The 26,853-nt window shown below is 41.2% G+C and overlaps 1 protein-coding gene across 3 annotated transcripts in view; it reads right to left on the reverse strand.

Moving 5' to 3' along the window:
• Positions 1 to 26,853, reverse strand: part of TOP6BL (TOP6B like initiator of meiotic double strand breaks) — an 82,036-nt gene that overhangs the window by 13,252 nt on the left and 41,931 nt on the right. For all 3 annotated transcript variants that reach the window (XR_012477257.1, XR_012477258.1, XM_074230971.1), the window contains 6 exons: positions 10,035 to 10,118; positions 8,890 to 8,945; positions 8,636 to 8,707; positions 7,034 to 7,226; positions 2,337 to 2,484; positions 718 to 858 (listed from right to left, as the gene is read on the reverse strand). Coding sequence is in view for 1 of the 3 variants with exons in the window: in XM_074230971.1 (XP_074087072.1) it covers positions 718 to 858; positions 2,337 to 2,484; positions 7,034 to 7,226; positions 8,636 to 8,707; positions 8,890 to 8,945; positions 10,035 to 10,118 (694 nt within the window). In the remaining 2 variants the exon portion in view is untranslated. The remainder of the gene's footprint in view (positions 1 to 717; positions 859 to 2,336; positions 2,485 to 7,033; positions 7,227 to 8,635; positions 8,708 to 8,889; positions 8,946 to 10,034; positions 10,119 to 26,853) is intronic.

A 26,853-nucleotide genomic window follows, 5' to 3' on the forward strand; every position in this document is an offset into this window, starting at 1 on the left:
CCATGGCCTTGGACAGGCTCCCGGGGGGAGGGCACCTCTGCAGCAGGGGCACACATCGTTGACTGCAGGATCTCTGATCTCATCAGTAGGGTCCTCCCTCCACCAACAGGGGTCCTAAAGTCCTCTAAAACTCAGCAGAAAATCTTTGAGTTGCCGGGGCTGAAAAATAGGCCTCCCCACCATCAACCTGATGGTGAGCCTCTGTGACCTTGGCAAGACTGGTATTCAGCCAACAGGATAAAAATCTGTATTTGAAAGTTTTCTAGCATAACCTAGAAGCAGAGGTCTAATGCCAGAAGAAACAAGGGGGTCAGTGAATTCACCACCCTTATTTTAAAGATGAAATGGATGTTTAAAGGGTCTAGTTCATGTTACCAGGGGTCACATAGGTTGTGTCTAAGGTCAGATGCTATTCTAAATGTTGGAGATTCAAAAGACAGCAAAACAATCTTTCTCCCAAGACTCACAGGGAGGACAGAGACAACACTCCAGCGGAAACCAGCTCCTGCAGGACTGACCAGGGGTCATTAAGGTAAAGGAAGCCCCCCCACTACCTGGGTGGCCTCTGCCATCGGAGACATGGGCTTATTTAAGTCCCGTGTTGAAGAGTACTCTTTTTCAAAATACTAGCGACCAGTTCATTTAAGTCACTCAGCAATGTTGACCCTGTTCAAAAGTCTTTGTCCTTCATAGACACCTCGGATGTGCTCCACCTACCCCAGGCCTCCGTCAGCTGGGCTGGAAAGCCGCCATGGAAGTCCACCATGAGAAAGAGCAGCACAGCTTGTTCCCCCGAGGCCTGGGGCTGGCTCTTCTCATGGGACTCCATCCAATAACTCACATCGGGAAGCACCAAATCTAAAGGATGAGATATGTGACATTTTAAGATGTTTTCAAATATTCCAGGATTAAAAGTCTGCCCAAGCAAGGAAATCATGCTAAATGGGGATCAGAACTATGGAGGCCAGACAGCTTCCTTTCCAGTTTCTGCATCTAGAAGATAAAGCCAATAGTGTCTACCTGGCAGAAGCCATACAAAACAACAAAGTCACTGTGAAGGCATAATGTGGTTACAGTGGCAAAGCCCCCCCCCACCCAGAATATAGCCAATAAAAGCCTGAAATCCTAAATCCTCAGGATCCTCCCAAGGCTGCTGGTTCTGGTCCCAATAATGGCTTATCTCTTAAGAACTGAATAAGTTCCAGGCCCACTCTGTGACAATTCAGAATAGCCCCAAATTGGAAAGTTTGAGAAAATGAACTAAATGTGAAAATGAATTAAAGTGAAAAGAGAAAAGCCTCTGGGATTTTCCTGACCTCTCTGTTATTAAAACCTTCGGCAAGGTTGTGCCTCTGACATGTGGGAAACTATCCACCTCTCTTAGGGGTCTGTTGACTTAGGACCAAATAGCCGTCCACTAATGGCAAAATATAAACATTATTCTCTAGAACCTTCATTTCATTCTGAAATAGTTGGAAAACTATAGAAACATGGTCTTCTCCTTAAGATCAGTTCTCCATTGAGGCCTCTGCCTGTCACTTTTGGACACTGCCTTTCCTGAAATGGCAACCAGTGGTCTGGGATCTCTCTCCCCAGCTGGTCATCATGATCTGCTGGATCCAACTGTCCCAGTTCCCCCTGGATTTCAGGAAGTTAGAATTTATATAATATTGAAGCTAAGAAGCCTGAGATCTCCCTGCCCCAGCCAGTTCTCTTCCATATTCCTATTACTTGGTGTATTTGATAGCCTGGCCAGCTGTAATCATTTGATTACAGAAAACAGTCAGAAGCAAACTACTGCTATTTAAAGTAAAAATATTGCAATCCCTCCTTGTGTTTAGTCTGCTTGGCTATATTAAGACCCTTTTACATGTGGTGCCCCCTTTAGCTGGTACCAGAGCCTGGTTAAAAATAGCCACACACCTGATATCCAGCCTAAACTGCTTCTCTGTAATGTCTCCCCCCTGCTTCTGCCCGCCCCCAGGAAGCCCAGCAGATCAAATCTCCTTCCTGACAGCTCCTTTCCTCACTGGGAGGTGAGCTCCCCGAACTCTCCAGAGCTAGAGATTAGAGCAGATGTGATGAGACTCTCTTAGCTCTCATCCATGAGCAAAAGCAGCCATGGAAGGTGGGCTAGTGCCATGTTAGTGCCACGTTACTTAGAATTTGATATACTTCGACCCCACCGTTTTACTTCACCATTTGTTTCAAGTAGGCAAGCTGAAGCAGCCCTCTTTTTACCAAAGGGACTGGGATTGACTTTTGCCCATCTTGACCATCTACAATATCTCCCTCCCTTCTTACCATCTCTGGGGCTTTTTGAGATTGAGCTGTACCTTTTTCCAAACTGATATTCATGTTGGGTGCTGCACACAAGTGATATTTCTTCCAGTCAAAAAGGTAGGAATTATCATCGAAGACAGTTAGCAGATGCTCTTGACTTGGCAATATTAGAGGCACACCCGAAGGTCCATATAGAAATACATATGATGGCTAAGAAAAATAGCAAATTTGGTTCCTAAATCCCCAGTATTAAGTGCATTATAACAAATATAAATACTCTGGGCTATGCTTCCTGTAGATTAATCATGTAAATATAAGACTTAACCTCTTTAAGCCTGTTTCCCCATCTATAAATGGATATTATTTCTGACATCCCTTTCAGATGAGTCTTTGTTCTAGGTTCTAGTACTCTAGGTACTGACATTCTGCGATTCTGTGATTCTACATAGAGTTTGACCACTCTGCCCTAGTCCCGTTCCCCAACTACTGGGGAAGATGTGGCCTTCCCAATGCCTTTAGGACTTTCTTTGGGGCTTAGGGTGAGCATCTTCTTCAGGAACATCACATATGTGTGCCCAGGGAAGACAAACAGCTGCCTTTCAACCTTAGGTTTTTGTCCTTGGCCCTCTCTTCCTTGGGCCAGAGCAATTCAGACCAGAAGCCTTTTATATTTTCTTACAGAGTGCACTTAGAAAAAGTGTTTCTTGTGAAGGTTATCAAGCTTGGCTATCAGCCAGTGGAACATCATAAAAATGAAAATGTAGGCCAGGACAGCAGGAGGCAGTCATTGGAGGTGAGGACACTTTGCCTACTCCTAATAGTCATGAAAACCTCAAACATTTTAGGGACAGGCAATTCAGTTATCATGTACATGAGAAAAGGACCTAAAGAGGGGAGTCTAAATGACAGAAAGGCAATAAAGGGAAAGCCTGTAGAATCCCCCATCACTTCTATGTGGACATTTCTGTAGGAAATGATAGAGATAAAAGAGAAATCTGGTCTGGAAAGGAAAGGCAATCTATCTAATTCTTAAGCTCTAAAGGATCACTCAGAGACCCTGAACTTGTTTTCCAAAGATTCACCCTTTGTGACATGGGAGAAGCTACTTGAGGTCACAGTGGACACACAATTCCCTCAGTACTCCAGGGGCAAACTGGCATCAGACGAGTAAATCTCACCCTTAGACAACAGGCCATATTCAAAGCTTTCCAACTCAGTGGAGCCTAACAAAGCTTGGATTTTGCTAGCTGTTTTTGAAAATCCCAAACCCCCACTGCTCACCAAGGTCCAAGAGAACTTTGTCATGTGAAGGGAGAGACCCTCTGATGTCTAAAAATCAGACTTGTTCCCTTTTAGCTAAAAATCCTTCACTTAGACTGAAATTTCATTAGTCTTAGCAAAGCTCTGTGTCTCTGCTGGAGTCTGGGCCCAGACTCAGACTGACTGACACAGCATCTGCAGCTATGTTTCAATCATTTCTAAAATAACCTAGTCATACACCGCTTTCTTGAGCCTTGAGACTCCCTAGCTTTCTCAAGAGCTCTTGGTCTGAGGTGGTTTGGGTCTGAGGTGGTTTGGGTCTGAGCACAGAGGGAGAGAATGGACCTGCCCCACCCCTCCAACCTGTTTGGAATGGGGAGAAAGGCTGAGCATTTGCCAAGAACACAGACACTCTCTTTCCAAGTTCTGCCTCCAGCCGGGTAAGGTGGCCTTCTGACTAACAGTGCCAGCCTGGCTCCTAAACTAGCTGCTCTTCTGACCTGAAAGCCCATAATGCCCACCTTCACCAACCTAGATGGCCTGTGTCACAGACATTTAGAGAATTCTGTGGTCACCTACCAAGGTTCTCTCTTAGGCCCCCAGAACAATGAAGGGTTACATTAATGCCCACCTCTGGGCTGGTTAGAGCCCCTCAGTGACCAGGCAATTACTCTCTGCTTTTATGGGATCAATGAGCTGCCTGTTTGAACAGAGTAACTCAACCCTTGTCTCTCTGGTTAAGTCAGAAGTTGGAGACCTTGTTCCTCAGGCTACTCAACCTTCCTTACCCAAGGACCCCAGTGGCCTAGATTCCTGCTGGTGCTCAGAGAGAAGAGGCTTCTTAATAAGATACTGGCGACTTTGTAGCTCCAAGTGTTTCCCTGTTGCCTTTGCAGTCTGGAAACCTGGAGGAGCCACATTCTGAGCCAAATATAGCAGCTCCCCAAGCTTCCCTTAGATAGTCTTTGTTCCCAATTTATCTTCACTGTCCTATTTGACATTCGTTTTTAATTCTGTAAGCTTGCTCAGCTCCTCAAATCCACCCTCTAGACCCTAACCTCTTACCCATCCTCTTTCTTGCAGTCATTTTTTAAGAAATAGGCCCATGGCTAGCCAAAGGGCCCCCAAAAGGCAGCATCTCCAAAGGCTTGCCCCTTCCTGATTTCTGTCTGAGGACCCCAATGCCAACAAAGTCATCATCGGCTCATTTCCCCCTTTGCTCTCAGACTAGACTGTGAGTGGGCACCCTCCATGCGGAGGGTGGGACCCTTCTTCTTGCCACCCCCTACTCCCACTCAGGTCCACTGCTGGGCCCTGGACCAGGCCACAAGCTGACAGTCAATCTCTCTCCTCCTGCTTTTCCCTTTCAAATCCAGACATCAGAGAACAAGAATCTTTTTTCTAAACCTGAAGCATAATCTTAATGTCCCTCACTAGCTCTGTAATCTACAGGACCTGCCTATTGCCTTCTGAATCAAATCAAAATTCCTCCTGTATGCATTTTGAAATGTTCTTCCACTTCACACAGGCTCAAATCCCCAGTTTTGGTCGCCAGCTTATTGGTACTCATGAACATTTTCAGGACAGAATTTACACTTCTGAAATCTGCCAGGGCTCAATTTGTTGATGGTCCGGACTCTAGCGATGGAGACAATGTTAATAATGCATGTTATATTTAATAATGGATGCCTCTGGGTGGAGCTGGTTGCTAAAGCACTTAGCCATGCCCAGGCCATGCCCAAGGTCCTCACTCCCTTCAGTCTCTGAGCTTTTTCTTACACCAGTTCACAGAATTCTCTCATGTAAAAATGAGGATCAACCTTGGAGAGAACACAGTCCAACCTCCCTCACTGTAATAAAATGAATAACTTTCATTAATGAAGCACTTTAAGATTTCCAAGGTACGTTAGGGACTGGCATTACTTGGATTTTAAAGATTAGGAAATTGAGTTTTGGTAAGAGGTCCTGCCCATGATCCAGCCCAGGGCTGGACAGCTCTAACTTCACTTGACATTCAATGATAACACTCTGCCGACTGTATGTGAGTTAGTGCTCAAAGCCTTCGATAAAAGTTCCCCCTAGAAAATGGCAGGGAGAAGACTTGGCCCTTTACTGGGTCCCACCAGCATCATGGCCAAGACCACCCTTAACCTTCTCATACATAGCACACTTACTGATTGATTCAGAGAAGATCTCAGGAAAAATCTCTACAAGCAATATAAAATACTTACATTGCCTTTAGAAAGCATTTTTAAGGGACACCAAGGTGGCGTAGTGGATAGAGCATGGGTCCTGAAGTTAGGAGGACCTGAGTTTGGGTCTAGCCTCAGATACATGCTAGTTGTGTGTGTGAGACCTTGGGCAGGTCACTTAACCCCATTGCCTTAAATAAAATTTTTAAAAATTTAAAAAAAGAAATGGTTTTTAAAAAGCAATTGTTTAAAATACAAGTCCTAAGTTAAAAAAAAATGTTCACCTGCCTGTGAACCTTGGACTTTTGGCTTCCCAGGGGCCACTCAATGTTTCTAGCTGGACAGGGACCCAGCTTTGAATGACTCTTTTGGCCCACTGAATAAACCTTTGCTTTACGAAACCACTTTTCCCAGGATCATACATGTATAACCTCTATCAGATTGCACACTGTCTTGGGAGGGGGGAGAGGGAGAACATTTTGGAATGTTGAAAATTATCTTTACAAATAATTGGGAAAAACCAAATACAAGGAAGATTAAAAAAAGAACTTGCATCACGGCTGGGTCTCCTGAGGTTATGCCTCAGCCTTACTAGGGCCAAGAGGTTGGGCATGCCACTGAGTGTAGCCCAGAGAGCATAGGCCCCAGAGATAGAGAAGAGATGCCCCCTTCCTGGCTACTACCACCCACTTTCATGGGATGGCCTCCCGGGTAGGCCTACAGTGAAGCCACATTTACGTGCGAAGAATTGTCCCTGTAGGTCAGGGACTTGGGGTGACCAAAAAATGAGACTGATGTGGTCTAAGAGAAAGGGGAAAAGGGGCAGCTAGGTGGCGCAGTGGATAGAGAACCGGCCCTGGAGTCAGGAGGACCTGAGTTCAAATCCAGCCTCAGATACTTCATAATTACCTACCTGTGTGGCCTTGGGCAAGTCACTTAAATCCATTGCCTTGCAAAAACTAAACAAAAAAAAAGGTAAGAGAAAGGGGACAAGCTCCCAGTGAGATGATGCCCTTATTCTCACTGCTCTCTCTAGCCAGTGCTCTTTATGCCACCCTAGACAGAGCCCTTGACATGCTCGTGTTGCCAATATGAAGGTGTCAGTGGCCTTCTCAGGCCCGAGAGTCAGTGAAAGGATATGAAAGGGGTCAGCTAGGTGGTGCAGTAGACAGAATACTAGCCCTGGAGTCAGGAAGACCTGAGTTCAAATTCATACTCAGACACTTAATAATTGTTTGATCTTGGACAATTCACTTAACTCCTCTGCCTTGCCACCACACCCCCCAAAAAAAGGATATGAAAGCCGAGGAGATCTTGCTGTTCTGGATGGGGTGAAGCTTGCGGCAGGGACATAGGGCAGCTACCGGAGTGAGGGTCAGCTCCCCCAGGAAGCCCACATCAGCTTCTTCATCAGGAATGAAGAGGACAACAGGATGGCCCAGCACAGGGTGGATTCTGCGGCAGACTTGCTGGGCTCCCAGAAATTCTGGCCTGGTGACACAGATGACAGCAAAGGCCAACTTATAGGATACTTTTTTCCCAATGAAATGGCTAAAAGAAACCACTAGCATCTGGGAAGACCACTCAGACACACACATATGCAGACCCATCCACACTCCCCCATATACATATCCACATATATGGGCACACATAGTCACATATACATACAAACACACATATATGTATCACATTTACAGGCCTGCCCACACACCCTCATACCCTTATTCATACACACACAGGGACACGCACACCTTCCCACATGCACACATACTCAGCTATATGGGCACACACAAACTCTCACTTAGGCACACACACTCAGGCATACTTATACACACTCCACTTTCTCTGTCTGTAGTTGGCTCTTGGGGCTAGGTGATTTATCTCCCCACCTAAGGTGGCATCAAAACTGGCATGCAGGGTAGTAAGGGCTGCACTGGATGCCTCTGAGGTTCCTCCCGCCTTTGTGTTCCTGTGAGCCCAGTCCCTGCCAGCACCACCAGCAGCTTTCCTTTACCAAAAGGAATGACTGTCATCTCTACTACCAGCTTAATGATTTCAAGGACAGGTAGTCAGGAAGGTGGTTTCCGTGAGCATACATGACCCTCTCATCTAACCATAGAGTCAGGCACAGAACACACACTCAGCCCAGAATCTTTTTATGTCATTGGGAAAATTCCATTTCCTAACCAGGCCAAGCCAGGCCATCTTCTCTCCCTAGGAAGAATCATGTTGAGGGTGAAATTAGGTTGCTTCTCATCCACTAACAAGTTTGACCCGTGGAGCACAATCTCATGGAGCCCCTTTCTTCCTTTTCTCTTAAACTAATGAATTTGAACTTAGTCCACCAAACCCTTTCCCCTCAACATTGGATCAAATAATTGCTGATTGCCTGGAGCTAGCTAGGTGAAGAGAAAACATGAATTTCAGACCCTGAGAACCCCACAGGTTTCTGGAGAGCAGGCCTTAACGGGCATCTCCTTTGTGCCAGACACCAATTAATCAAATATCTCTTTGGATCCTCACAACATCCTGCAGAGGGGGTGCTGTGATGATTGCCATTTTTCAGTTGAAGAAACTGAGGCAGACAGAGGTGACTTGCCCAGAGTCCCCCAGCCAGTGTCTGAGATCAGTTCTGAGTTCTGTCCTCTATGTCACCTCACTGCCCCTCACTGGTTCTTGGGAAGGCAGATGTCACTGCTGAGTGAGAAACTTGGTCTCCCTTTCTGGTAAGCCCCCCTCATAGGTGGAGCCTTGGTAGAGGGAATGGCAGTACCTCAGAGGAGGACACAGAAGCTGAACCCTAGCACTGGGAATTCAAGCTGCCCATGGGAGCCATCCCACCCCAAGACCTTCCTCTTTCCTGGGTCACAGGGATGAGAGAGACAGAGCTTTTCCTTTACCTCATATAGTGGTGTTGACCAGTGAGTAAGCCAATCCCATTGAGCAGCTTCATGATGGGCTCCTTCTCTACCCTGGGAAGGACACATACAACAAGTCAAGGTTCTGACAGGTCCAACCCAGCTCCTTCCACATCTTGTTCCAGGTCACAGCAGAGCCTCTTGGTCTGCCACCTGCCCTGGTCAGGCTGGTAGTTAGTGAGCTGTGGGTGCAAAGATTCCACTTGTCAGCACCCCTGCAGCAAGAAGGGACTTACCCAAAGGATTCCTTAGAGAGGACTCCATTCAACTTCACACAAAAGTGGAATCTGATCTGCAAACAAATGAGGAGCTAGAGTATTTGCTGTTGTGAAGAAGACCATCTGGGAGAGCCAGGGTGGTGAGCAAAGCGGACACCTCCCATCCCCACCCAGCACACGCTCTCCCTCACAACTCAATGTGTTTCCAATCCAAGGGGCTGGAAATAAAAGGGTCAGTAGGGAACAAAGATGCTCATGTGCAATCCTTTGAGAAGGCCCAGAGAAATCTAACAAGACAAAGGCAAGAAGCACTCATTTTGTACCTAATATGCCTCTCAGGTTCTAGGTGAAGTGCTTTTTTATAAAAATGATCTGTTATTATCTAGTACTTTATGAAACAGGGGCAGTCGGAGGTTAAGGACCTTTCTCAGAGTCACCCAGCTAATGAATGTCTGAGGTGACGTGTGAACTCAGGGATCCCTGACTCTAGGTCCACTGGTAAATGCAAGTGAGGGCTGGGGGAAATCAGGAAAGACATTCCATAGAAGGAGGCATGGATGTGGAGACCTGGAAGAGGTTGTGGATGGAAGGATTATATTCTCTGCATTGAAGGTAGCCTATACAAAGGCCCTGAGAAGGGAGACTAGGTGCCAAGTTTGAGGAAGACCAGGGAAGCCAAATGGGCCTCCTCTGAGAATAGTGTATGTGTGTGTGTGTGTGTGTGTGTGTGTGTGTGAGAGAGAGAGAGAGAGAGAGAGAGAGAGAGAGAGAGAGAGAGCCAGGAAACAGTCAAATAAGTGCCAGGGAAGCTTCTGGCTATGGGCCTTGGGGAACTAACTCTGTCTGTCCCTGTCTCAGATTTAAATCGTGATACTGATAGCAGCCTTCTTGCAGGGTTGTTTTGAGAATCAAATAGATAATGTTTGTAAAAAGCATGTGGATCCAGGTCAGACACACAGTAGGTGCTAAATAAATGCTTGCTCCCTTCTCCCTCTTCTCAGAGTCTTCACTGAAACCAAACCAGTATCTAGAATCATAAAACCAAACTAGAATCATCAGTGCGTGGAATCTCCAACAGAAGAGATGACTTCCCCTTCCCCAATCTCTATCTCCCACTGCTCCTGCCCAGAAGAACAGCAATATCAAGCTAATGAATACGTTACCTTTGGGTGAACTATGCTGGTTCTGTGCACAAACTGCTTTATAACCAGACAATCTGTCATCAAAGTGGTGGGTTTTTCACCAGCCTGTTAAAAAACACACACAATAATCCAAACCCTCAGATTACAAATGTGCCAACATATGGTGCCATTTCTTGGATGAAAGTGAATATTTCACATGAAGCTATTTGAACACTCAGAGAGAAACAAAATTAAAACCAGTGGGGTCAAAATGAGAAGGCAGAAGAAGCTGAGAGCTCCTTGGAGGAGGGGAAGCCCTTAAAACCTCTTTACAAGAGCTGGAACACAACACATTCAAGGCAAAAGGGGGCTTAGGAAGTATGTAAACAAAACCCTGGTTGAGGAAAATAGTCCTCCCAGGAGTAGAAATAATAAGAGAAAATATTTGTAGAGCTCCTGACAAATCTTCAAGTTATCTATAAATGCTAGCTGTTATTATTAGACACTGGACTGGAAGAAATAATGCTCAGAAGCAGATCCTCCTCCTGCGTCACACAGATGGCGATCACACCTGTGCCCTCAATGAATTCTCAGAATTCTCAATGGCACTGTGATTCTGCATAGGTGACTGACTTACAGGGCTATATAATTTTTCCACCTTTCAAATCATTAAAAAAAAATAGCACAGGGGCGTCTAGGTGGCACAGTGGATAGAGCACAAGCCTTGCAGTCAGGAGAACCTGAGTTCAAATCCGACCTCAGACACTTATTACCTAGGATGTGTGGCCTTGGGCAAGTCACTTAATCCCATTTGCCTTGCAAAAACCTAAAAACCCCCACAAAATATAGATAGGAGTGGTATTGAGAGGGCCCTTAAGAGGATCATTTAGCCCAACCTCTAGGAACATAAGGTCTAGCAAAGGTACCCAGGCAGTGAGTGGCTCTCAATAAAGCACCTCTTTGAATTGCATGAAAAGACTAGGGAGAGACTAGGGGAGGGAACACAATGAAAGCCCACATGGGGAAGGAATGTCTCAAAGCAATATTGAGTCCCAGTAGGTCATGGACCCCGAGTCCAGGGCTTTGTAAACAAATGGTGAGATCATGAAAGGAAGCACATGACAATGTCAGGAAGCACAGAGCCAGGCTTTCCTTTCCAACCCAGGAAGGGAGCACCACTATACAGTTCATTCAAGTGTTCTGCTGCTGGGTCTGGGCACTGGGCTCTGCTGCCCAGCCTAAGCCATCTGGAACAGCTGGGACACTCCCAGCTAGTCCTGGTCACCTAGATCCCTAACAAGCAACAGTCACAAGATTCTTCACTGAGTCTAATTACCCATCCGTGGTGCTTGCTAGCAAACAAACCATGATGAGCATTATTTTCAGAAACTGGCAAACAGGGCTCAATGTTCTGTTTTCACAATTGACATCTGTCCCTGGCCAGGTAGGGACTTGGAATGATCTGAGATTGACCTTGTGCCTTACTTTCTCAACGTTCTAACTTAGTTCTAACTAAAGTAAAAAAATAAAATAAAACCAAAAACCATTACTAATTCTAGTTTGAGCCATTTTTGAACCATCAGCATAACTGAGGAAATATAGGACAAAAAGCTACGACTTCACTAACCCTTTTTTTAGTTTTTGCAAGGCAATGGGGTTTAGTGACTTGCCCAAGGCCACACAGCTAGGTAATTATTAAGTGTCTGAGGCCGGATTTGAACTCAGGAACTCTTGACTCCAGGGCCGGTGCTCTAGCCACTGTGCCACCTAGCTGCCCCCACTAGCACTTTTAAATGAACTTATATTAATCACAATAACAGTCATATACATTTGAAAATCAATACCACATATTATACATATATACTCATATATAGGTAGGTCTCATATACACGTCTGTGAGGCACATTATTCAAACAACAGTGTACTTGATTTATTTATCAGTCTGTAAATGGGTTGAAGGGAACCACTAAGGTGTTTACTGTGGGCCAAACATTGTGGTTGGCCAGATGACTATGCTTGCTTTGTACATGGCTTTGTCCCAGGAGAGGAGTGGTCAGGACTATATTTTGAGGTAGATGACAAGCGCTTCATGGTAGCAGCTGTTTTCTACTGCTGAGAAGTCCACCAAAGTCATTCCTGAGGATCTAACTCGTACTTAAGAAACAGGACATTTTATTGCTTCTTGGTAGCAGGGTGTTCTAAGCCACTGGCACTACAGCACGCCTGGTGGTCAGCCTCTAGGAAAGTAGGTGGCCTTCAGGGCCTGTCGGGCTGGATTCAAAATTCTACCCTAATGGGAACCAAAAAGAATTCAAAGGCGGCAACACGATTCCTCGGACTCATCCAGCTAAGGACCCTCACCGGATGAGCTGTCCTTCAGCACCAAGTCTGGTCACAAGGTCTGTCTCTTCGGGAGGTGGGCTCTGGCTGCCCTGCGGCTAACTGCAGACAAGTGTGGTTACAAGGGGGCAGGAACCTTAGATATGTCTTCCTCGTCCCTCTCCTCTATTTCAACACCAGAAGGGATCCATGATGATGGCAGAGGTCTGTCACTACTTCTCTGGGAATGCCCAAGCATCAGCTATTCTGTCAAATCCGACTGCTGCTCTGGAACTACCTGTGTGGTCTCGAACAAGTTACGTTACCGACTACGAGCCTCAGTTTCCTCCTCTGTAAAGTGAGCATATGACTTGAATTCCTACCTGAAGATATAGCTGAGATAAGGTAATGGCAGGTACTTTTCCAAATTTCATATATCACCTATGCTAGGTCTTGCAGAAAACAAGCCAAGCAGGAACTGAATAAGATACACATCACCCTTCTGCTGTGGAGCTGTCCAAAGGATGAGTTCAGTAAGGCTACAGAAAATGAATATACATCCAAACATTTCAACTCAATTAGAAAAAAAAAAAGTTATTTTATACCATTTGTGCAATAGTCTGTAGAACTCTAAATATTATTCTCTTCCCTGCTTGTTCAGAGTCATCACCACATCCAGGGATTTCAACATGTACAAGCAGCTGTTGAAGCAGCAATTCGGCTACTTTGCAGACATATCCAAGGTCGTGGTCAAGACCCTGGGGCTTTGGTTTCATCATCTTCATCAGTCCTATACACACTAAGGATGCCATGCTGGTCAGAAAGGATAAGGAGTTTTGACTTCTCCGGAAGGAATGGTGACAGGAGTTACGGCAGGAGAAGTTAGGGAAGAGAGGATGGGACAGAGACTACAGTGGTAGAAGCCAGGGAGGTGATGATTGTGATGCTGGACCTATGTCATGCAGGGGAAAAATTCTTCCTAACTCAAGATGGTCCTTATTTACAATGGCCATATGCAAAGAGAATTTTCTGGAGCCTCACTGAAACCATCCCTTTGGATCAACTCTCACCTTCTTTCTCCTTCACTAGTCTTAGTTTACTAATAGGGTGTATATGGGTGTTAAGGGAGTGAGGACTCACTGAGCTCTTTCTAGGGCAGCTCATTCACCCTTGGTGTCCAACTGGTTACCCAACTCTCATCTGTGGTTCCAAGAAGTCATAACATGAGCAGTAGCAGCCACACCCCTGGTAAAACCACCTTAGCAAAAAAGGCTAAAACAGGTTGAAGATAACTAACAGGCCTCAAACATGTTGATGAAATAAAGGGACTTTTCTTGGCAGAATGGGTGGATGAGAACAATTTATTCCAAAAGCCATGAAGGTGACTGAGGCACTTAATGAAGATGGCTATGAAGTTACTTTAAACTTGCTCAGTTCTTGAAGATACCAAGGTCATCCACTGCATCCCAGGCCAGTCATCTTGGTTTTTTCCTTGCACTGGACTTTGATGACTATGAAGAAAAAGTGAGACTGATGACTTTCTGTAGTTCTGTATCACTTAAACCCAATTTACGTGCTAGTCTGACATCACTGTGATGTCATTTGTTCTCTGTGAAATGAAGAACAAACAAGAAGTTTGCTACATATTGATCTCAAGGCTCCAATAAGATGATCCACACAAGCTTTCATTAAGAAAGCTCCAGGGGCAGCTAGGTAGTGCCATGGAAAAAGCATTGGCCCTCAAGTCAAGAGGACCTGAGTTCAAATTCAGCCTCAGATATTTAATAATTACCGAGTTGTATGACCTTGGGCAAGTCATTTAATCTCATTGCCTTGCAAAAACAAAAAAGAAAGCTCCAGTCATTCCTAAGGCTTTTTAAATCCACTTGGAAAAATTTTATTTTTGCTTCTTGATAACAGTTGTGTATCTTCTAGTTTGTAGAGTTTTTAGCCTTGCCTTAATTTTTCTTCAGCTGAGAATCTTGGACAAGGCTGTTGTAATGCCTTACTGCCTTAGCAAACAACAAGCAGGTATCTAGGCCACTTGGTCTATCTGGCTTGATAATAATTTTTTTCTTATTTTTAATTTTTATTTTCAGTTCCAAATTCTTATCCTCTCTATAACCCTTCCTTTACTCATTGAGAAGAAATCTATATCTATTAAATATATGGAGTCATGCAAAACATATTAATATGTTGACCACGTTGAAAAAAAAGCAATAAAAGTAAAGAGAAAAAAATGTTTCAACTACATCAAGAGTCCATCAGTGCTCTATCTGGAGGTGGACAGCATTTTTCTTTATGGGAATTGTCTTGATCACTGTACTGATCAAACTAGTTAAGTTTTTCCACTGTTGATAATTGGTACAATATTGTTGTTATCACTGTGTAAATTTTTCATCAGTTCATCTAGATCTTCCCAGATTTTTCTGAAACTACCCCCTTTATCTTTTCTTATAACACAATAGTATTCCATCACATTCAGATTCCACGTGTTCGACCATTCCCCAATTGATGGGCATCCCCTCAATTTCCAGTTCTTTGCCACTACAGAAAGAGTTGCTATAAACATTTTTGTACGTATGAGTACAAAATTAGTCCTCTATCTTTGATATCTTAGGGGGTATAGCCCAAGTAGCAGGATTTTTGAGTTAAAGGATCTGCAGTTCAATAACTTGGGGTCATAGTTTCATGTTTTTCTTTTTAATAGTTTTATTTTTTCTGATTACACATGCAAAGATAGTTTTCATTGAGGGGATGCCCATCAATTGGGGAATGGCTGAACACAAATTATGGTATATGAATGTGATGGAACACTCTTGTTCTAGAAGAAATCATGAGGGACAGGACTTCAGAAAAGCCTGGAAGGACTTACATGAACTGATACTAAGTGAAATGAGCAGATGAATAACAACAATGAATAACAACATTGTGTGATGATCAACTATGATGGACCTGTTCATTTCAGCAGTAAAATAATCATAGACAGTTCTAAAAGACTTGTGATGGAAAATGCCATCCATATCCAGAGAGGGAACTATGGAGTTTAAATGAAGATCAAAGCTTACCATTTTCAATTTTTTAAAATTATCTTATGTATTATGTCATTTTTTCTCCCATTTGGATTTGATTCTTCTTTCACAACATGATGAATATGGATCTATGTTTATCATAATTTCACATAGAATCTATATTAAATTGCTTTCTTTCAGGGGGAGGAAATAGGGAAGGGAGGGAGGGAGAAAAATGTAAAACATAAAAACCTTGAAAAAAGTGATTGGTAGGGGCGGCTAGGTGGATAAAGCACCAGCCCTAGAGTCAGTAGTACCTGGGTTCAAATCCGGTCTCAGACACTTAATAATTACCTAGCTGTGTGACCTTGGGCAAGCCACTTAACCCCATTTGCCTTGCAAAAAAACTAAAAAAAATGATTGGTAAAAACTGCTATTGCATATTGTTGGACAACAATTAAATAAAAATATTTAAATTTAAAAAGAAACAGAAACATAGTTTCATCATTCATCTTTTTGTAAACTTTTGAATTTCACATTTTTCTACCTCTCTCTGTTCCTTTCCCCCTCCCCATGACAATGGTAATCTGATATAGATTATAAATGTACAATCATGTTGAACATATTTCTTCAGTCATGGTGTAAAAGAATCAAAACTAAAGGGAAAAATTTAAATCAAGTTTTAAAAAAGTGAAAATAGTATGCTTTGGATTGCACAGACTATATAGTTTTTTCCCCTCTGGATGTAGATGGTATTTTCCATCAAAAGTCTTTTAGAGGGGCAGCTAGGTGGTACAGTGGATAGAGCACCAGCCCTGGAGTCTGGAGGGCCTGAGTTCAAATCCAGCCTCAGACACTTATTACCTAGCTGTGTGACCTTGGCCAAGTCACCTAATTCCATTGCTTTGTTAAAAAAAAAAAGTTATTTCAAACTGCAAAATGAAAAAAAAAGGCTTTTAGAATTATCTTTGATCACTGGACTATTGAGAGGAGCTAAGTTCTTTATAGTTGATGAACATGGTCACACAATATTGCTGTTAATGTGGACAATGTTCCCCTAGTTCTGCTCACTTCACTCAGCATCAGTTCATGCAAGTCTTACCAGGCTTTTCTGAAGTCCGCTCATTCTTGCAGTACTCCACCACATTTATATACCATAATTTGTTCAGCTTTCACAAGTGATGGGCATCCCCTCAATTTCCCAATTCTTTGTCACTACAAAAAAACCCTCTTTTTTATTATCTCTTTGGGATATAGACTTAGTAGAGTTATTACTGGATCAAAGGATAAGCACTTTTATTGTGGGATTTAATTTCAAATGATGTTCCAGAAACTAGTTTCACAGCTCTACTAACAGTGCATTAATGTATCTGTCTTTTCACATCTTCTCCAGCATTTGTCATTTTCCTTTTCTGTCATATTAATCTATCTTATGGGTAGGAGATGGTGTCTCAGATTTATTTTAATTTAGTTCTCTAATTATTAGTGACCGAGTATTTTTTCACATGATTGCTGAAAGTTTGGATTTCTTCTGAAAACTGCCTATTTATATCTTTTAACCATTTGTCAGTTGAGGAAAAGGAGGTGTTTTTAAAGTTACCATTCCCTATAAATTTCAAAAGAACAGAGCTAAGACTCATCATGAGAAGTTTTTGAAAATGCTTGTCAGTATCTTTTTTTTTTAATTGGAAGGGAAACCCTTGCATTTTGGCTTTGCAAAGTAAAAAGCAGATGAAATACAACTTTACACGTTAGTAACACTCCACAGCACTTTGATGATTCCCTAAAGACTATTTATGGGCCAAATACCTATGGTGCATCTCAACTACTCAATGCTGATGGGGGACTTTGATTAGTGATGAGGATATGATCCTGGAGAGATGGACTAAACACCTCCATAATATTCTCAATAGACAGTCATCAATAAATGCTGATGCCACTGACTGTATACCTTGGGTTGAAGTCAATTCTTCTCTAGTCAAACTTCCAATTGAATAAGAGGTTTGGATATCATTAGGCTTCTCTTATGTGACAAAGTACCTGGTATTGATTCTATTCCAAGGGGATCTACGAGGAGTGGGGTCCACTGCTCATACAAAAACTGGCTGAAATTTTCTAGGTTACATGGCAAGAGGAGGTTATTCTCCAGAAGTCTAAGAATACCTCCATTCTTTATCTCTATACATATAAAAGAAATAGATTGTCCTGTGACAATTGCAGAACAATCACAGTAGGAATCACTCTCCTGGTCATTGTTGGCAGAATCCTTCTTAATAGGCCGATTCTTCACCTGGATGATGGTCATCTACCTAAGAGTCAATGTGGCTTCAGAAAGAGTTGAGGAATGGTCAATAATGGTGTTTTTGGCCCAATAATCCAGAAGAAATAGTAGACCCAGAACAGAGGTCTGTAGACAACATTCATTGATCTAACCAATACTTTTGATACCATCAGTCATGAAGGCTTGTGGAAGATAATGGCAAAATTTAGTTGCCCAGAAAAGTTCATCATACATCGACTTCATGAGAGCATGCTTGGCCACCAGTTCTGGATAATGGTTGATGCTCTGAAGGTTTCCCAATCACCAATGGAATGAAGTATGGCTATGTGCTTGCTCCCCTGCTTTTTAACATAGTGTTTTCAGCAATATTGTCAGACTCCTTCAAGAGGATGAAAATGGCATCAAAGTCAGCTACTGCATTGATAATAAAGTGGAAGTAGAATCAGTGAATGATTTTTTTGTTCACAGGTGATTGTGCATTCAATCATCCGAGGCCAAGATGCAACAAAGCATGGATTGATTCTCTTCTGTTAGTGCTAATTTTGGCCTAACAACTAACACCAAGAAAACAGGTTCTTTTACCAGTTCTTTACCACATAATTAATATGTGGAACCATCGGTTAGATTATAAATGAAAAAATTTTGAATACTGTGAATAAGTTCCCTTACAGTGAGAGTATACTTTGCAGGGATGTACACGTAGATGAGGAGAAAGATGCACATATTGCCAGTTTTGGAGGCTCGGAAGGAAAGTATGGGAGAGAAAAGGTAGGAGACTGCCTACCAAATGGAAAGTCTACAGAGACATTGGGCTGACCTCATTACTGTATGTCTGTGAAACAAGGACAATATTTCAGCTACGAGTCAGGGAACTGAATCGCTTCCATTTGAATTGTCTTGGGAAGATTCTGAACCTTGACACCTGGCAAGATAAGGTATCAGACATTTAGGTCCTTTCTCGAATTAAACTGCCAAGCATGCAAACTTTACTGGAGAAAGTGCATCTCTTGATGGTCTGGCCACATTGTTTAAGTGCCAAATGTATATTTGCCTTAAAGACTATTTTACACAGAATTTACACATGGCCAACACTCACATGGAAGTCAGAAGAAGGGATACAAGGATACTCTTAAGGACTCCTTTTGGAACTTTGGAATTGATTGTGAGATATAGAAGACACTGGTAACGGACCGCCCAACATGGCCAGCCCACATTAAAGAAGGTTCTGTGCTCTATGAGAAAAAAGAACTTCAGGACCTCAAAAGAAATATGAGATGTACAATTTTAGAGATAGCTCCATTCTAAACAATCATGTGGATTATTTGGTAGAGCCTTCTGAGCTTGTATTGGTCTGATCAGCCATAGTAAGACACACTGTACCTTGCCCCCCCCCAACATAATGATATCATTTTGGTTCTATTTGAGAATGAAAGATAACAACTAACCAATCAACTATTTTGATTCAGCAAGCAGGAAAATAGGAATTAAAATTGCTCAAGTCTCCTTTAATTATTCCTTTTAATGATTTCACTTTCTCCTGGTCAATGGTGAATTTAAGAGGTATTTCACTTAATTGAATTAGGAACAGGTCCTTTTACTCCTAGTCTGATCATTACCCTAATAAATATAGGGAGAATTCTTTCCTGGGTTGATAAGATCTCTTGCTTTATTTTTTTTAACATCCTGATTTATAATATATTTATATTTAGCTTTCTTTTCTTTTTAAATTTTAAGTTCCAAACTCTCTTCCTTCCACTCCCTCCCTCACTCACAGAGTAACATATGTAAAATCATACTAAACATATTTTCATAATAGCCATATTTTTAAAAAATAAAGTGAGAAAATTCTACTTCAACTTGCATTCGGAGTTCATCAGTTCTCTCTCTGGAGGTGGGTAGCATTATTTCATCATGAGTCCTAAAGAACTAGATCATTTTATAGATCATTATAAAGGATCATTGTATAGATCATTGTAAAAGATCATTGTAAAGGATCAGAGTAGTCTAGTGTTTCATAATTATGACTGACCATCATTGCAACATTACTGTTATTGTGAACAATGATCTCCTGGTTCTTCACACTTCACTTTGCATCAGTTCATGTAGGTTTTGCTATGTTTTATCTATAATCGTACCTTCATCATTTCATATAGTACAATCATATTTCATCCCAATCATATGCCACAATTTCTTCAGCCATTCCCCAACTGATTACCATCTCCTCAATTCCCAATTTTTTGCCTTTACAAAAAGAATTGCTCTGAATATTTCTGTACATATAGGTTCTTTTCCTTTTCCTTTGATCTCTTTGGGCTACAGACCTAGTAGTTGTATTATTGCATCAAAGCATATGCAGTTTCAAAATGTCCTCCAGAAGGGTTGGAACAGTTCATTACTATGCCAGTAATTCATTAGTATACCTATTTTCTCCTCATCCCCACCAGCATCTGTCATTTCTGATAGATGTGAAGTGTTACTTGAGCTGTTTGAGTTTGCATTTCTTTAATAATGATTTACAGCATTTTTTTCATGAGTATAGATACTTTTTATTTCTTCTTCTGAAAACTACCTGTTTAAATCTTTTAACCATTTAGCAGCTGGGGAATGACTCATTTTTATAAATTTGACTTAACTCTATACTTAGTATATTTTTGAGAAATGAGGTTTTAATCAGAGAAATTTACTGAAAAAAATTTTTATTACTTCATTATTGATGGTAACTTTTAGCATCACGTAATTTCCCTGATAATCTTTTTTAATCAGGTCTATTTTTGCTTTTGCTTTGTTTGAAACCCTGAATGCTAGTCCAGTCTTTTTGAAACTTTAGATAAAGTATATTAGAATTTGTTCCAGCCTTTTATTTTAATTCTGAGTGTTTTTCTGTTTCAACTGTGTCTCTTATAAACAATTGTTGGAAACTGATTTCTAATTCATTCTGCTATCACTTTCATTTTATGGGTGAGTTCATCCCATTTACATTCAGTTATGTTTATTACCATATCTCCCCCAAATAAGACTGGGTCTTGTATTAATTTTTGTTCCAAAAGATACATTAGGGCTTATTTTTAGGGTATTTTTTTCATGTAAAACAATCTACATTTATTCATGAACAAAAATCTACATTTATTCAAATACAATCATGTCATCTTCTTCTAGAACATCATCATAACTCTCTAAACCTCAAATTCCAGCCTGAATTTCCTATGGGACCACTGACCTCAATCTCTCACGTTCAACAATAGAACTCTCCTTAAATGAGCACCTCTTTTCCATGAAGCCCGCTTTTAGTGCATTGGCAACACAGCTGTCAGTGATTTTATTCCATGAATTCTTTAGGCTTCACAAAGTTTCCATGCTGATTTCTCCCCATTCTATTTTCTTTTCTTTTCTTTTTTTTTTAGGTTTTTGCAAGGCAACGGGGTTAAGGGGCTTGCCCAAGACCACACAGCTAGGTAATTATTAAGTGTCTGAGACCAAATTTGAACTCACGTCCTCCTGATTCCAGGGCTGGTGCTCTAACCACTGAGCCATCTAGCCACCCCTCCCATTCTATTTTCAATGTAGTCATTGATGTTCATGTGCAAATGACCCTTAAATGGTTTGTATATTGCAATATCAAGAGTCTGGAGAAAGGCAGTCATTCCTGTGGAAGCATTATTTGATCTACTCTTTTCTCCATGAGGAAGTTCTTCATGTCATTATTGAGTGAGCACTGGCTGAGTCCCAGAGGAGCAGACCTCTTTGGGCCCCCTTGCAGAACAAGTGACAGCATTAAATCGACCATTTCCTAATAACTGCTTGTGTGTGTGCCAGGCTTTTTCAGTTTCAAGAACATAAATGCCTGAAACTTGTTCTTTCTTTGCCCTTAAATGATTAGAGGTGGGGCTTTCTTTCCATCCAGATGTTATCAAGTATGCACATTATTCATGTGCCCTGTCTATACTCCACTTGGTCATTCAGCAATAAGTTTTGAGTTCATTTGTTTACAAAGGTGTTTACCTCTCATCCAAAGATGCTGCTTGGGTATCTATAAAACCTTAATTATAATTTATATTATCATTTATTCTAAGTATTAATGTCCAAATTATTTATATTTAATTGTATATTAATATTATTTTATAATTCAATATGTCCATTATGTATTGCAAAGGATGTACTAAATATGTTTGGTGATGATTTTAACTGGGGCTTATTTTGGGGGTAGGGCTTATATTACGAGCATCCTGAAAAAAATCATGCTAGGTTTTATTTTTGGAGAAATATGTAATGTATTTCCCTCCAAATGATTTTCTTCTGTTTCTTCCTCTCTTTTTTATCCTTCAACAAAGTCTATTTTGCTTCTAACAACTGTCCTCTTTAAACCCACCCTTTCATCTCCCTATCTCTTTCTCTTGGCACTTGCCCTTCTTATTTCCTTTTTGGGTATCATATATATTATATATATATATATCTTCCCTCTCTGAACCAATTTTAATGAGAATGAGGTTCAAGCACCCCCACCCCACCCCAATTTTCCCCTCTATTATAAGAGCTCTTCCTTGTGCAATTCATTTATGTGAGAAAAATCCCCCTATTCTAACTCTCCCTTCTCCCTTTCCCAATGCAGCCCTCTTTCTTAAACCTTCAATTTTTTTTTTGGAGATCATTCCAATATAATCAACTTGTCATCATGCCTTCTGTCTATGTAACCTTCTTTTAGTTGCCCTAATAATGAAAAAGTTCTTGGGAGTTACATATATCATCTTCCCATAGAGGAATGCAAATAGTTCAACTTTATTGAGTCTGTTAAGAAGTTGAAAGTTTACCAATTTAAGCCTCTCTTGAGTCTTCTATTTGAATGTTAAATTTCCTATTCAACTCTGGGTTTTTTCATTGGGAATGCTTGGAAATCCTCTGTTTCATTAACTATCCATTTTTCCCTGAAAGATTACCCCAATTATGTTTGATGTTATTCCTGTTTGTAATTCTAGATCCTTGGTTCTTCAGCATATCACTCCAAACCCTCTATTCCTTTCATGTGGAACTGACTAAATCTTATGTGATCCTAACTGTGGTTCTGCCATATCTGAACTGTTTCTTTCTGGCTACTTAAAGTATTTTTTCTTTGACTTGGGAGCTCTAGAATTTAGCTATAATATTCTCAGTAGTTTTCATTTGGGATCTCTTTCAGGAGGTGATTAGTGGATTATTTTAATTTCTATTTTACCCTCTGGGTTTAAGATACTTATTTTTAACATTTCTTGAAATGTGATGTTTAGGCTTTTTCTTTGATAATAACTTTCTTTTAAATTTCTTCTCCTTGATCTATTCTCTAGGTCAGTTGTTTTTCTGAGATATTTCACATATTCTACTATTTTTCATTCTTTTGATTTTTATTATTTCTTGATTTCTCATAAAGTCATTAGCTTCCATTTTCTCAATTCAGAGTTTTAAGGAATTATTTCCATCAGTGATAATTTCTATCAACATAGCAGCTTTTTAAGATCAATTGTTTTTTGCTTATTTGCCTGCCCACTTTTCCAGCTTTTGTTTTTAAATTTTGTACTTTATTTTAAAGTTGGGTTTGTCATATGGGGGTAGAGAGATACTATCCACAGTTTCAGGTTTTTCATACTGCTATTTTTTTGGAGCTAGTTCTGAGAGGACTGCAAATTTCAGGCGCTTCTAGGGTGGTGTGATCCTGGAAGAAAAATGGTCACTTTTCTGGTCTGTTCTCTGATCTAGTCTCAGGAAGGGCCCTTATCCCTTGTAGCTGTAAGCATTAGTGCTATTCTTTGTTTTGATACTCTTGTGACTGACCACCCAGAGCTCCTCTATACCCTGGAATTGTTGCTCAACACTGTATATTAGCAGTAGAAGTGACAATCAGTGCCAGTTGTATTCGGTACCAGTAAAGGGTAATCTCTTTCAGTCCATTTGTTAAACCTCCCTTAATTTCTCTAGGCTGAGAGCTTCTGAATCTGAAGATATGGTCACACATGTGGGCTCTGGACAAGTCTCCACTTTGGTGCCACAGACTTCTCCTGCTGACCTCTTAAGTTTTCTAAGTCTGGAAAAATGCCCCACTCTGACCTTTTATTAGCTTTGTTAGCTTTGTTCAACGAAGAAGTAAAAGGGTTGAGGACTGAAAGACTATCAAATATGGCAGTTAGGAAATTATTGGTAACTTTAGTGAGAGCATTTTTAGTTAAGTGATAAAAAAGAGAGAAAATGGAGTCAAGGAGAGAGCTTTTTTTTTTTTTAAAAAAATTTGGTTGCAAATAGGAGGAGAAATACAGAATGATAATGTAACAGGATGCTAGGGTCTTGGGAAGGCTTAGACTTGGAGATATCTGAAAGCAATAGAGAAAGATCCACTAGACAGAAGTTGGAGAAAAGGAGGGAGGGAGAGAAAGAGAGTGAGCTGGGGGGTAAGGGGAGATCACATTCTTGGCAGGTGGGGGGGCAATCAAAGAGAATGCCTAGAACTGAGATAGAGGGTCTTGTTCCTGGAACAGTCAGAAGGTCAGTGGCAATTACTATGTATCAAAAAGCAAGAGGTAGGGGTGGCTAGGTGGCGTAGTGGATAAAGCACCGGCATTGGAGTCAGGAGGACCTGGGTTCAAATCCGGTCTCAGGCACTTAATAATTACCTAGCTGTGTGGTCTTGGGCAAGCCACTTAACCCCCATTTGCCTTGCCAAAAAAAAACCCTAAAAAAAAAAAAGCAAGGGGTATCAAAAGGCAATAAAATTGTGTATACCCTTTTATCCAACAATACCACTACTAGATCTGTATCCCAAAGAGTTAATGAAAAAGGGTAAAAATCCCACATGTACAAAAATATTTATAACAGCTCTTTTTGTAGTGGCAAAGAATTGAAAGCTAAAGAACTGTCCATCAACTGGGGAATAGCTGAACAAACTGTGATATATAAATATGATGAACACTATTGTTCTATAAGAAATCATGAGGAACGGACTTCAGAATAGACTGGAAAGACCTGCATGAAGTGATGTAAAGTGAAGTGAGCAGAACCAGAAGATCATTGTGCACACTAACAATGACACCAGGTGATGATCAACTATGATAATTCTAAAAGACTTGTGTTGGAAAATACCATCCATATCCAGAGAAGGAACTGTGGAGTTTAAATGAAGACCAAAGCTTATTATCTTCAGTTTTTAAAAGTTGTCTTAGGTTTTATATTTTTTTCTCTCTAATTTTTTGTTTCAATTTGAACATGATTAATATGGATCCATGTTTAGCATAGTTAGACATGTATAGCCTATATGGGATTGCTTTCCATCGAGTGAAGGAGGAGGAAAGAGAGGATGGGAAAAAAATGTAAAACTCAAAACCTAGTAAAAAAAAAATGATTGCTGAAAATTACTGTGCATGTCGTAGGAAAATAAATAAAATTTTATTTACTTTTTTAAGAGTGTTAAACCTAGAATGAACTGTGACTGGTAAGAATGAAGCAGAAAGGATGGGTTGGATTTTTGTATTATTTTTGTTGTATAGGCCTAAAAGAAGGATAAGAAAAGAGGTAATATTGCTTCATAATGCAGACAACAGAAGAAAAAAAAAGAAGCAAGGAGTATGGGGAAGCTAGGTGGCACCAACCCATAGTTAGGAAGAACTAAATTCAACTAAGACACTTGGTACTTACTAGTTGTGTGACCTTGGCAAGTCAAAAAAAGAAGAAGAAGAAGAAGAAGAAGAAGCAAGGGGTAGAAAGACTGGAAAGTATCCACAGGGTCCAGGTAATAAAGAGCTTGGAAAGCCAAACTGCATTTTGTATTTGATTCTAAAGGCAATAAGGAGACACTGGAGTTTTTTAAGTAGAGGAATGACATGGTCCAAACTGCACTTTAGGAAAACCATTTGTGTGGCTGAATGAAGAATGGATTAGAATTTTGCAGTGGTCCCAGGTGAGGTGATGAGGGCTCATGGGGGGGGGGCAGCATTGGAGGAGGGAAGGGGATATATTTGAGAGATGTTGGGAAGGTCAAATCAACAGATCCTGACAACAACATGGATATGGGAGATGAAAATGAATGAGGCGTCCACTATGACTCTTAGATTGTGAACCTGGGAGACTGGGAAGATGATGTTACAACTCTCTAAAACAATAGAAAAGATAGCAGATGGGGAGGATTTAGGGGTAAATATAATGAAATCTGAAGGGTTTAAGATGTCTATTGAACATCCAGTTCAAGGTATCTGAAAGATAGATGGAAAATGGAGGTCAGCAAAGAGATTGGATTAGGATGGTAGCTTTAAGAATTATCAGCATAGGGGCGGCTAGGTGGCGCAGTGGATAGAGTACTGGCCTTGGAGTCAGGAGTACCTGAGTTCAAATCCAGCCTCAGACACCTAATAATTACCTAGCTGTGTGGCCTTGGGCAAGCCACTTAACCCCATTGCCTTAGAAAATCTAAAAAAAAAAAAGAAAAAAAGAATTATCAGCATAGGGGAAGTTAGATGGTGCAGTGGATAGAGTACCGGCCCTGGAGTCAGAAGGACCTGAGTTCAAATCTGGTCTCAGACACTTAATAAATACCTAGCTGTGTGACCTTGGGCAAGCCACTTAACCCCATTGCCTTGCCAAAAAAAAAGAATCATCAGAATAGAGGTGGTCATTAAAATCCACAGTAGCTAATGAAATCACCAGGCTAATTTGTCTAGAAGGAGAAGAGAAGAGGGCCAGAACCCTGAGAAGCAACTATGGCTAGAGGGCATGATTTGAAGAAAGAACCAAAAAAGGAGACAGGAATGGGCAGATAGTAGGTAGAGAACCAGGAGAGACTGTTTCCTGAAAACCTAAAGAGAAAAAAAGAGTATCAAGGAGGACAAAGTGATGGAAAATATCAAAAACTGCAGAGAGGCCAAGGAGAATGAAGATGGAGAAAAAGCCATTGGATTTAGCAACTAGAAAATTGCTAGTAACTGGAGAAAGCAGTTCATGTGGAATATTAAGGTCAAAAGCAAGATTGTAAGAGGTTAAGAAGAAAGAAAGGAAAGAAAGAGGTGGATGCTTTAGATGGTCTTTGGAGTTTAACTATAAAGGACAGAAGAGAAATAGAATGATAGATAACAGGGATGGAAGGTTGGAGTAAGGGTTTTTTTTGAGGATGAAGAAAACAACGGCATAGTTGCATGCAATAGGAAAAGAATCAGCAGAGAGGGAGAGACTGAAAATAATTGAAAGAATGAGGATGACAGAAAGGACATTCTGTTGGAGGAGACAGATTGTATGGGATCACCTG

Source organism: Macrotis lagotis, chromosome 3 (genome assembly GCF_037893015.1).
Source record: "Macrotis lagotis isolate mMagLag1 chromosome 3, bilby.v1.9.chrom.fasta, whole genome shotgun sequence".
NCBI lineage: Eukaryota > Metazoa > Chordata > Mammalia > Peramelemorphia > Peramelidae > Macrotis > Macrotis lagotis.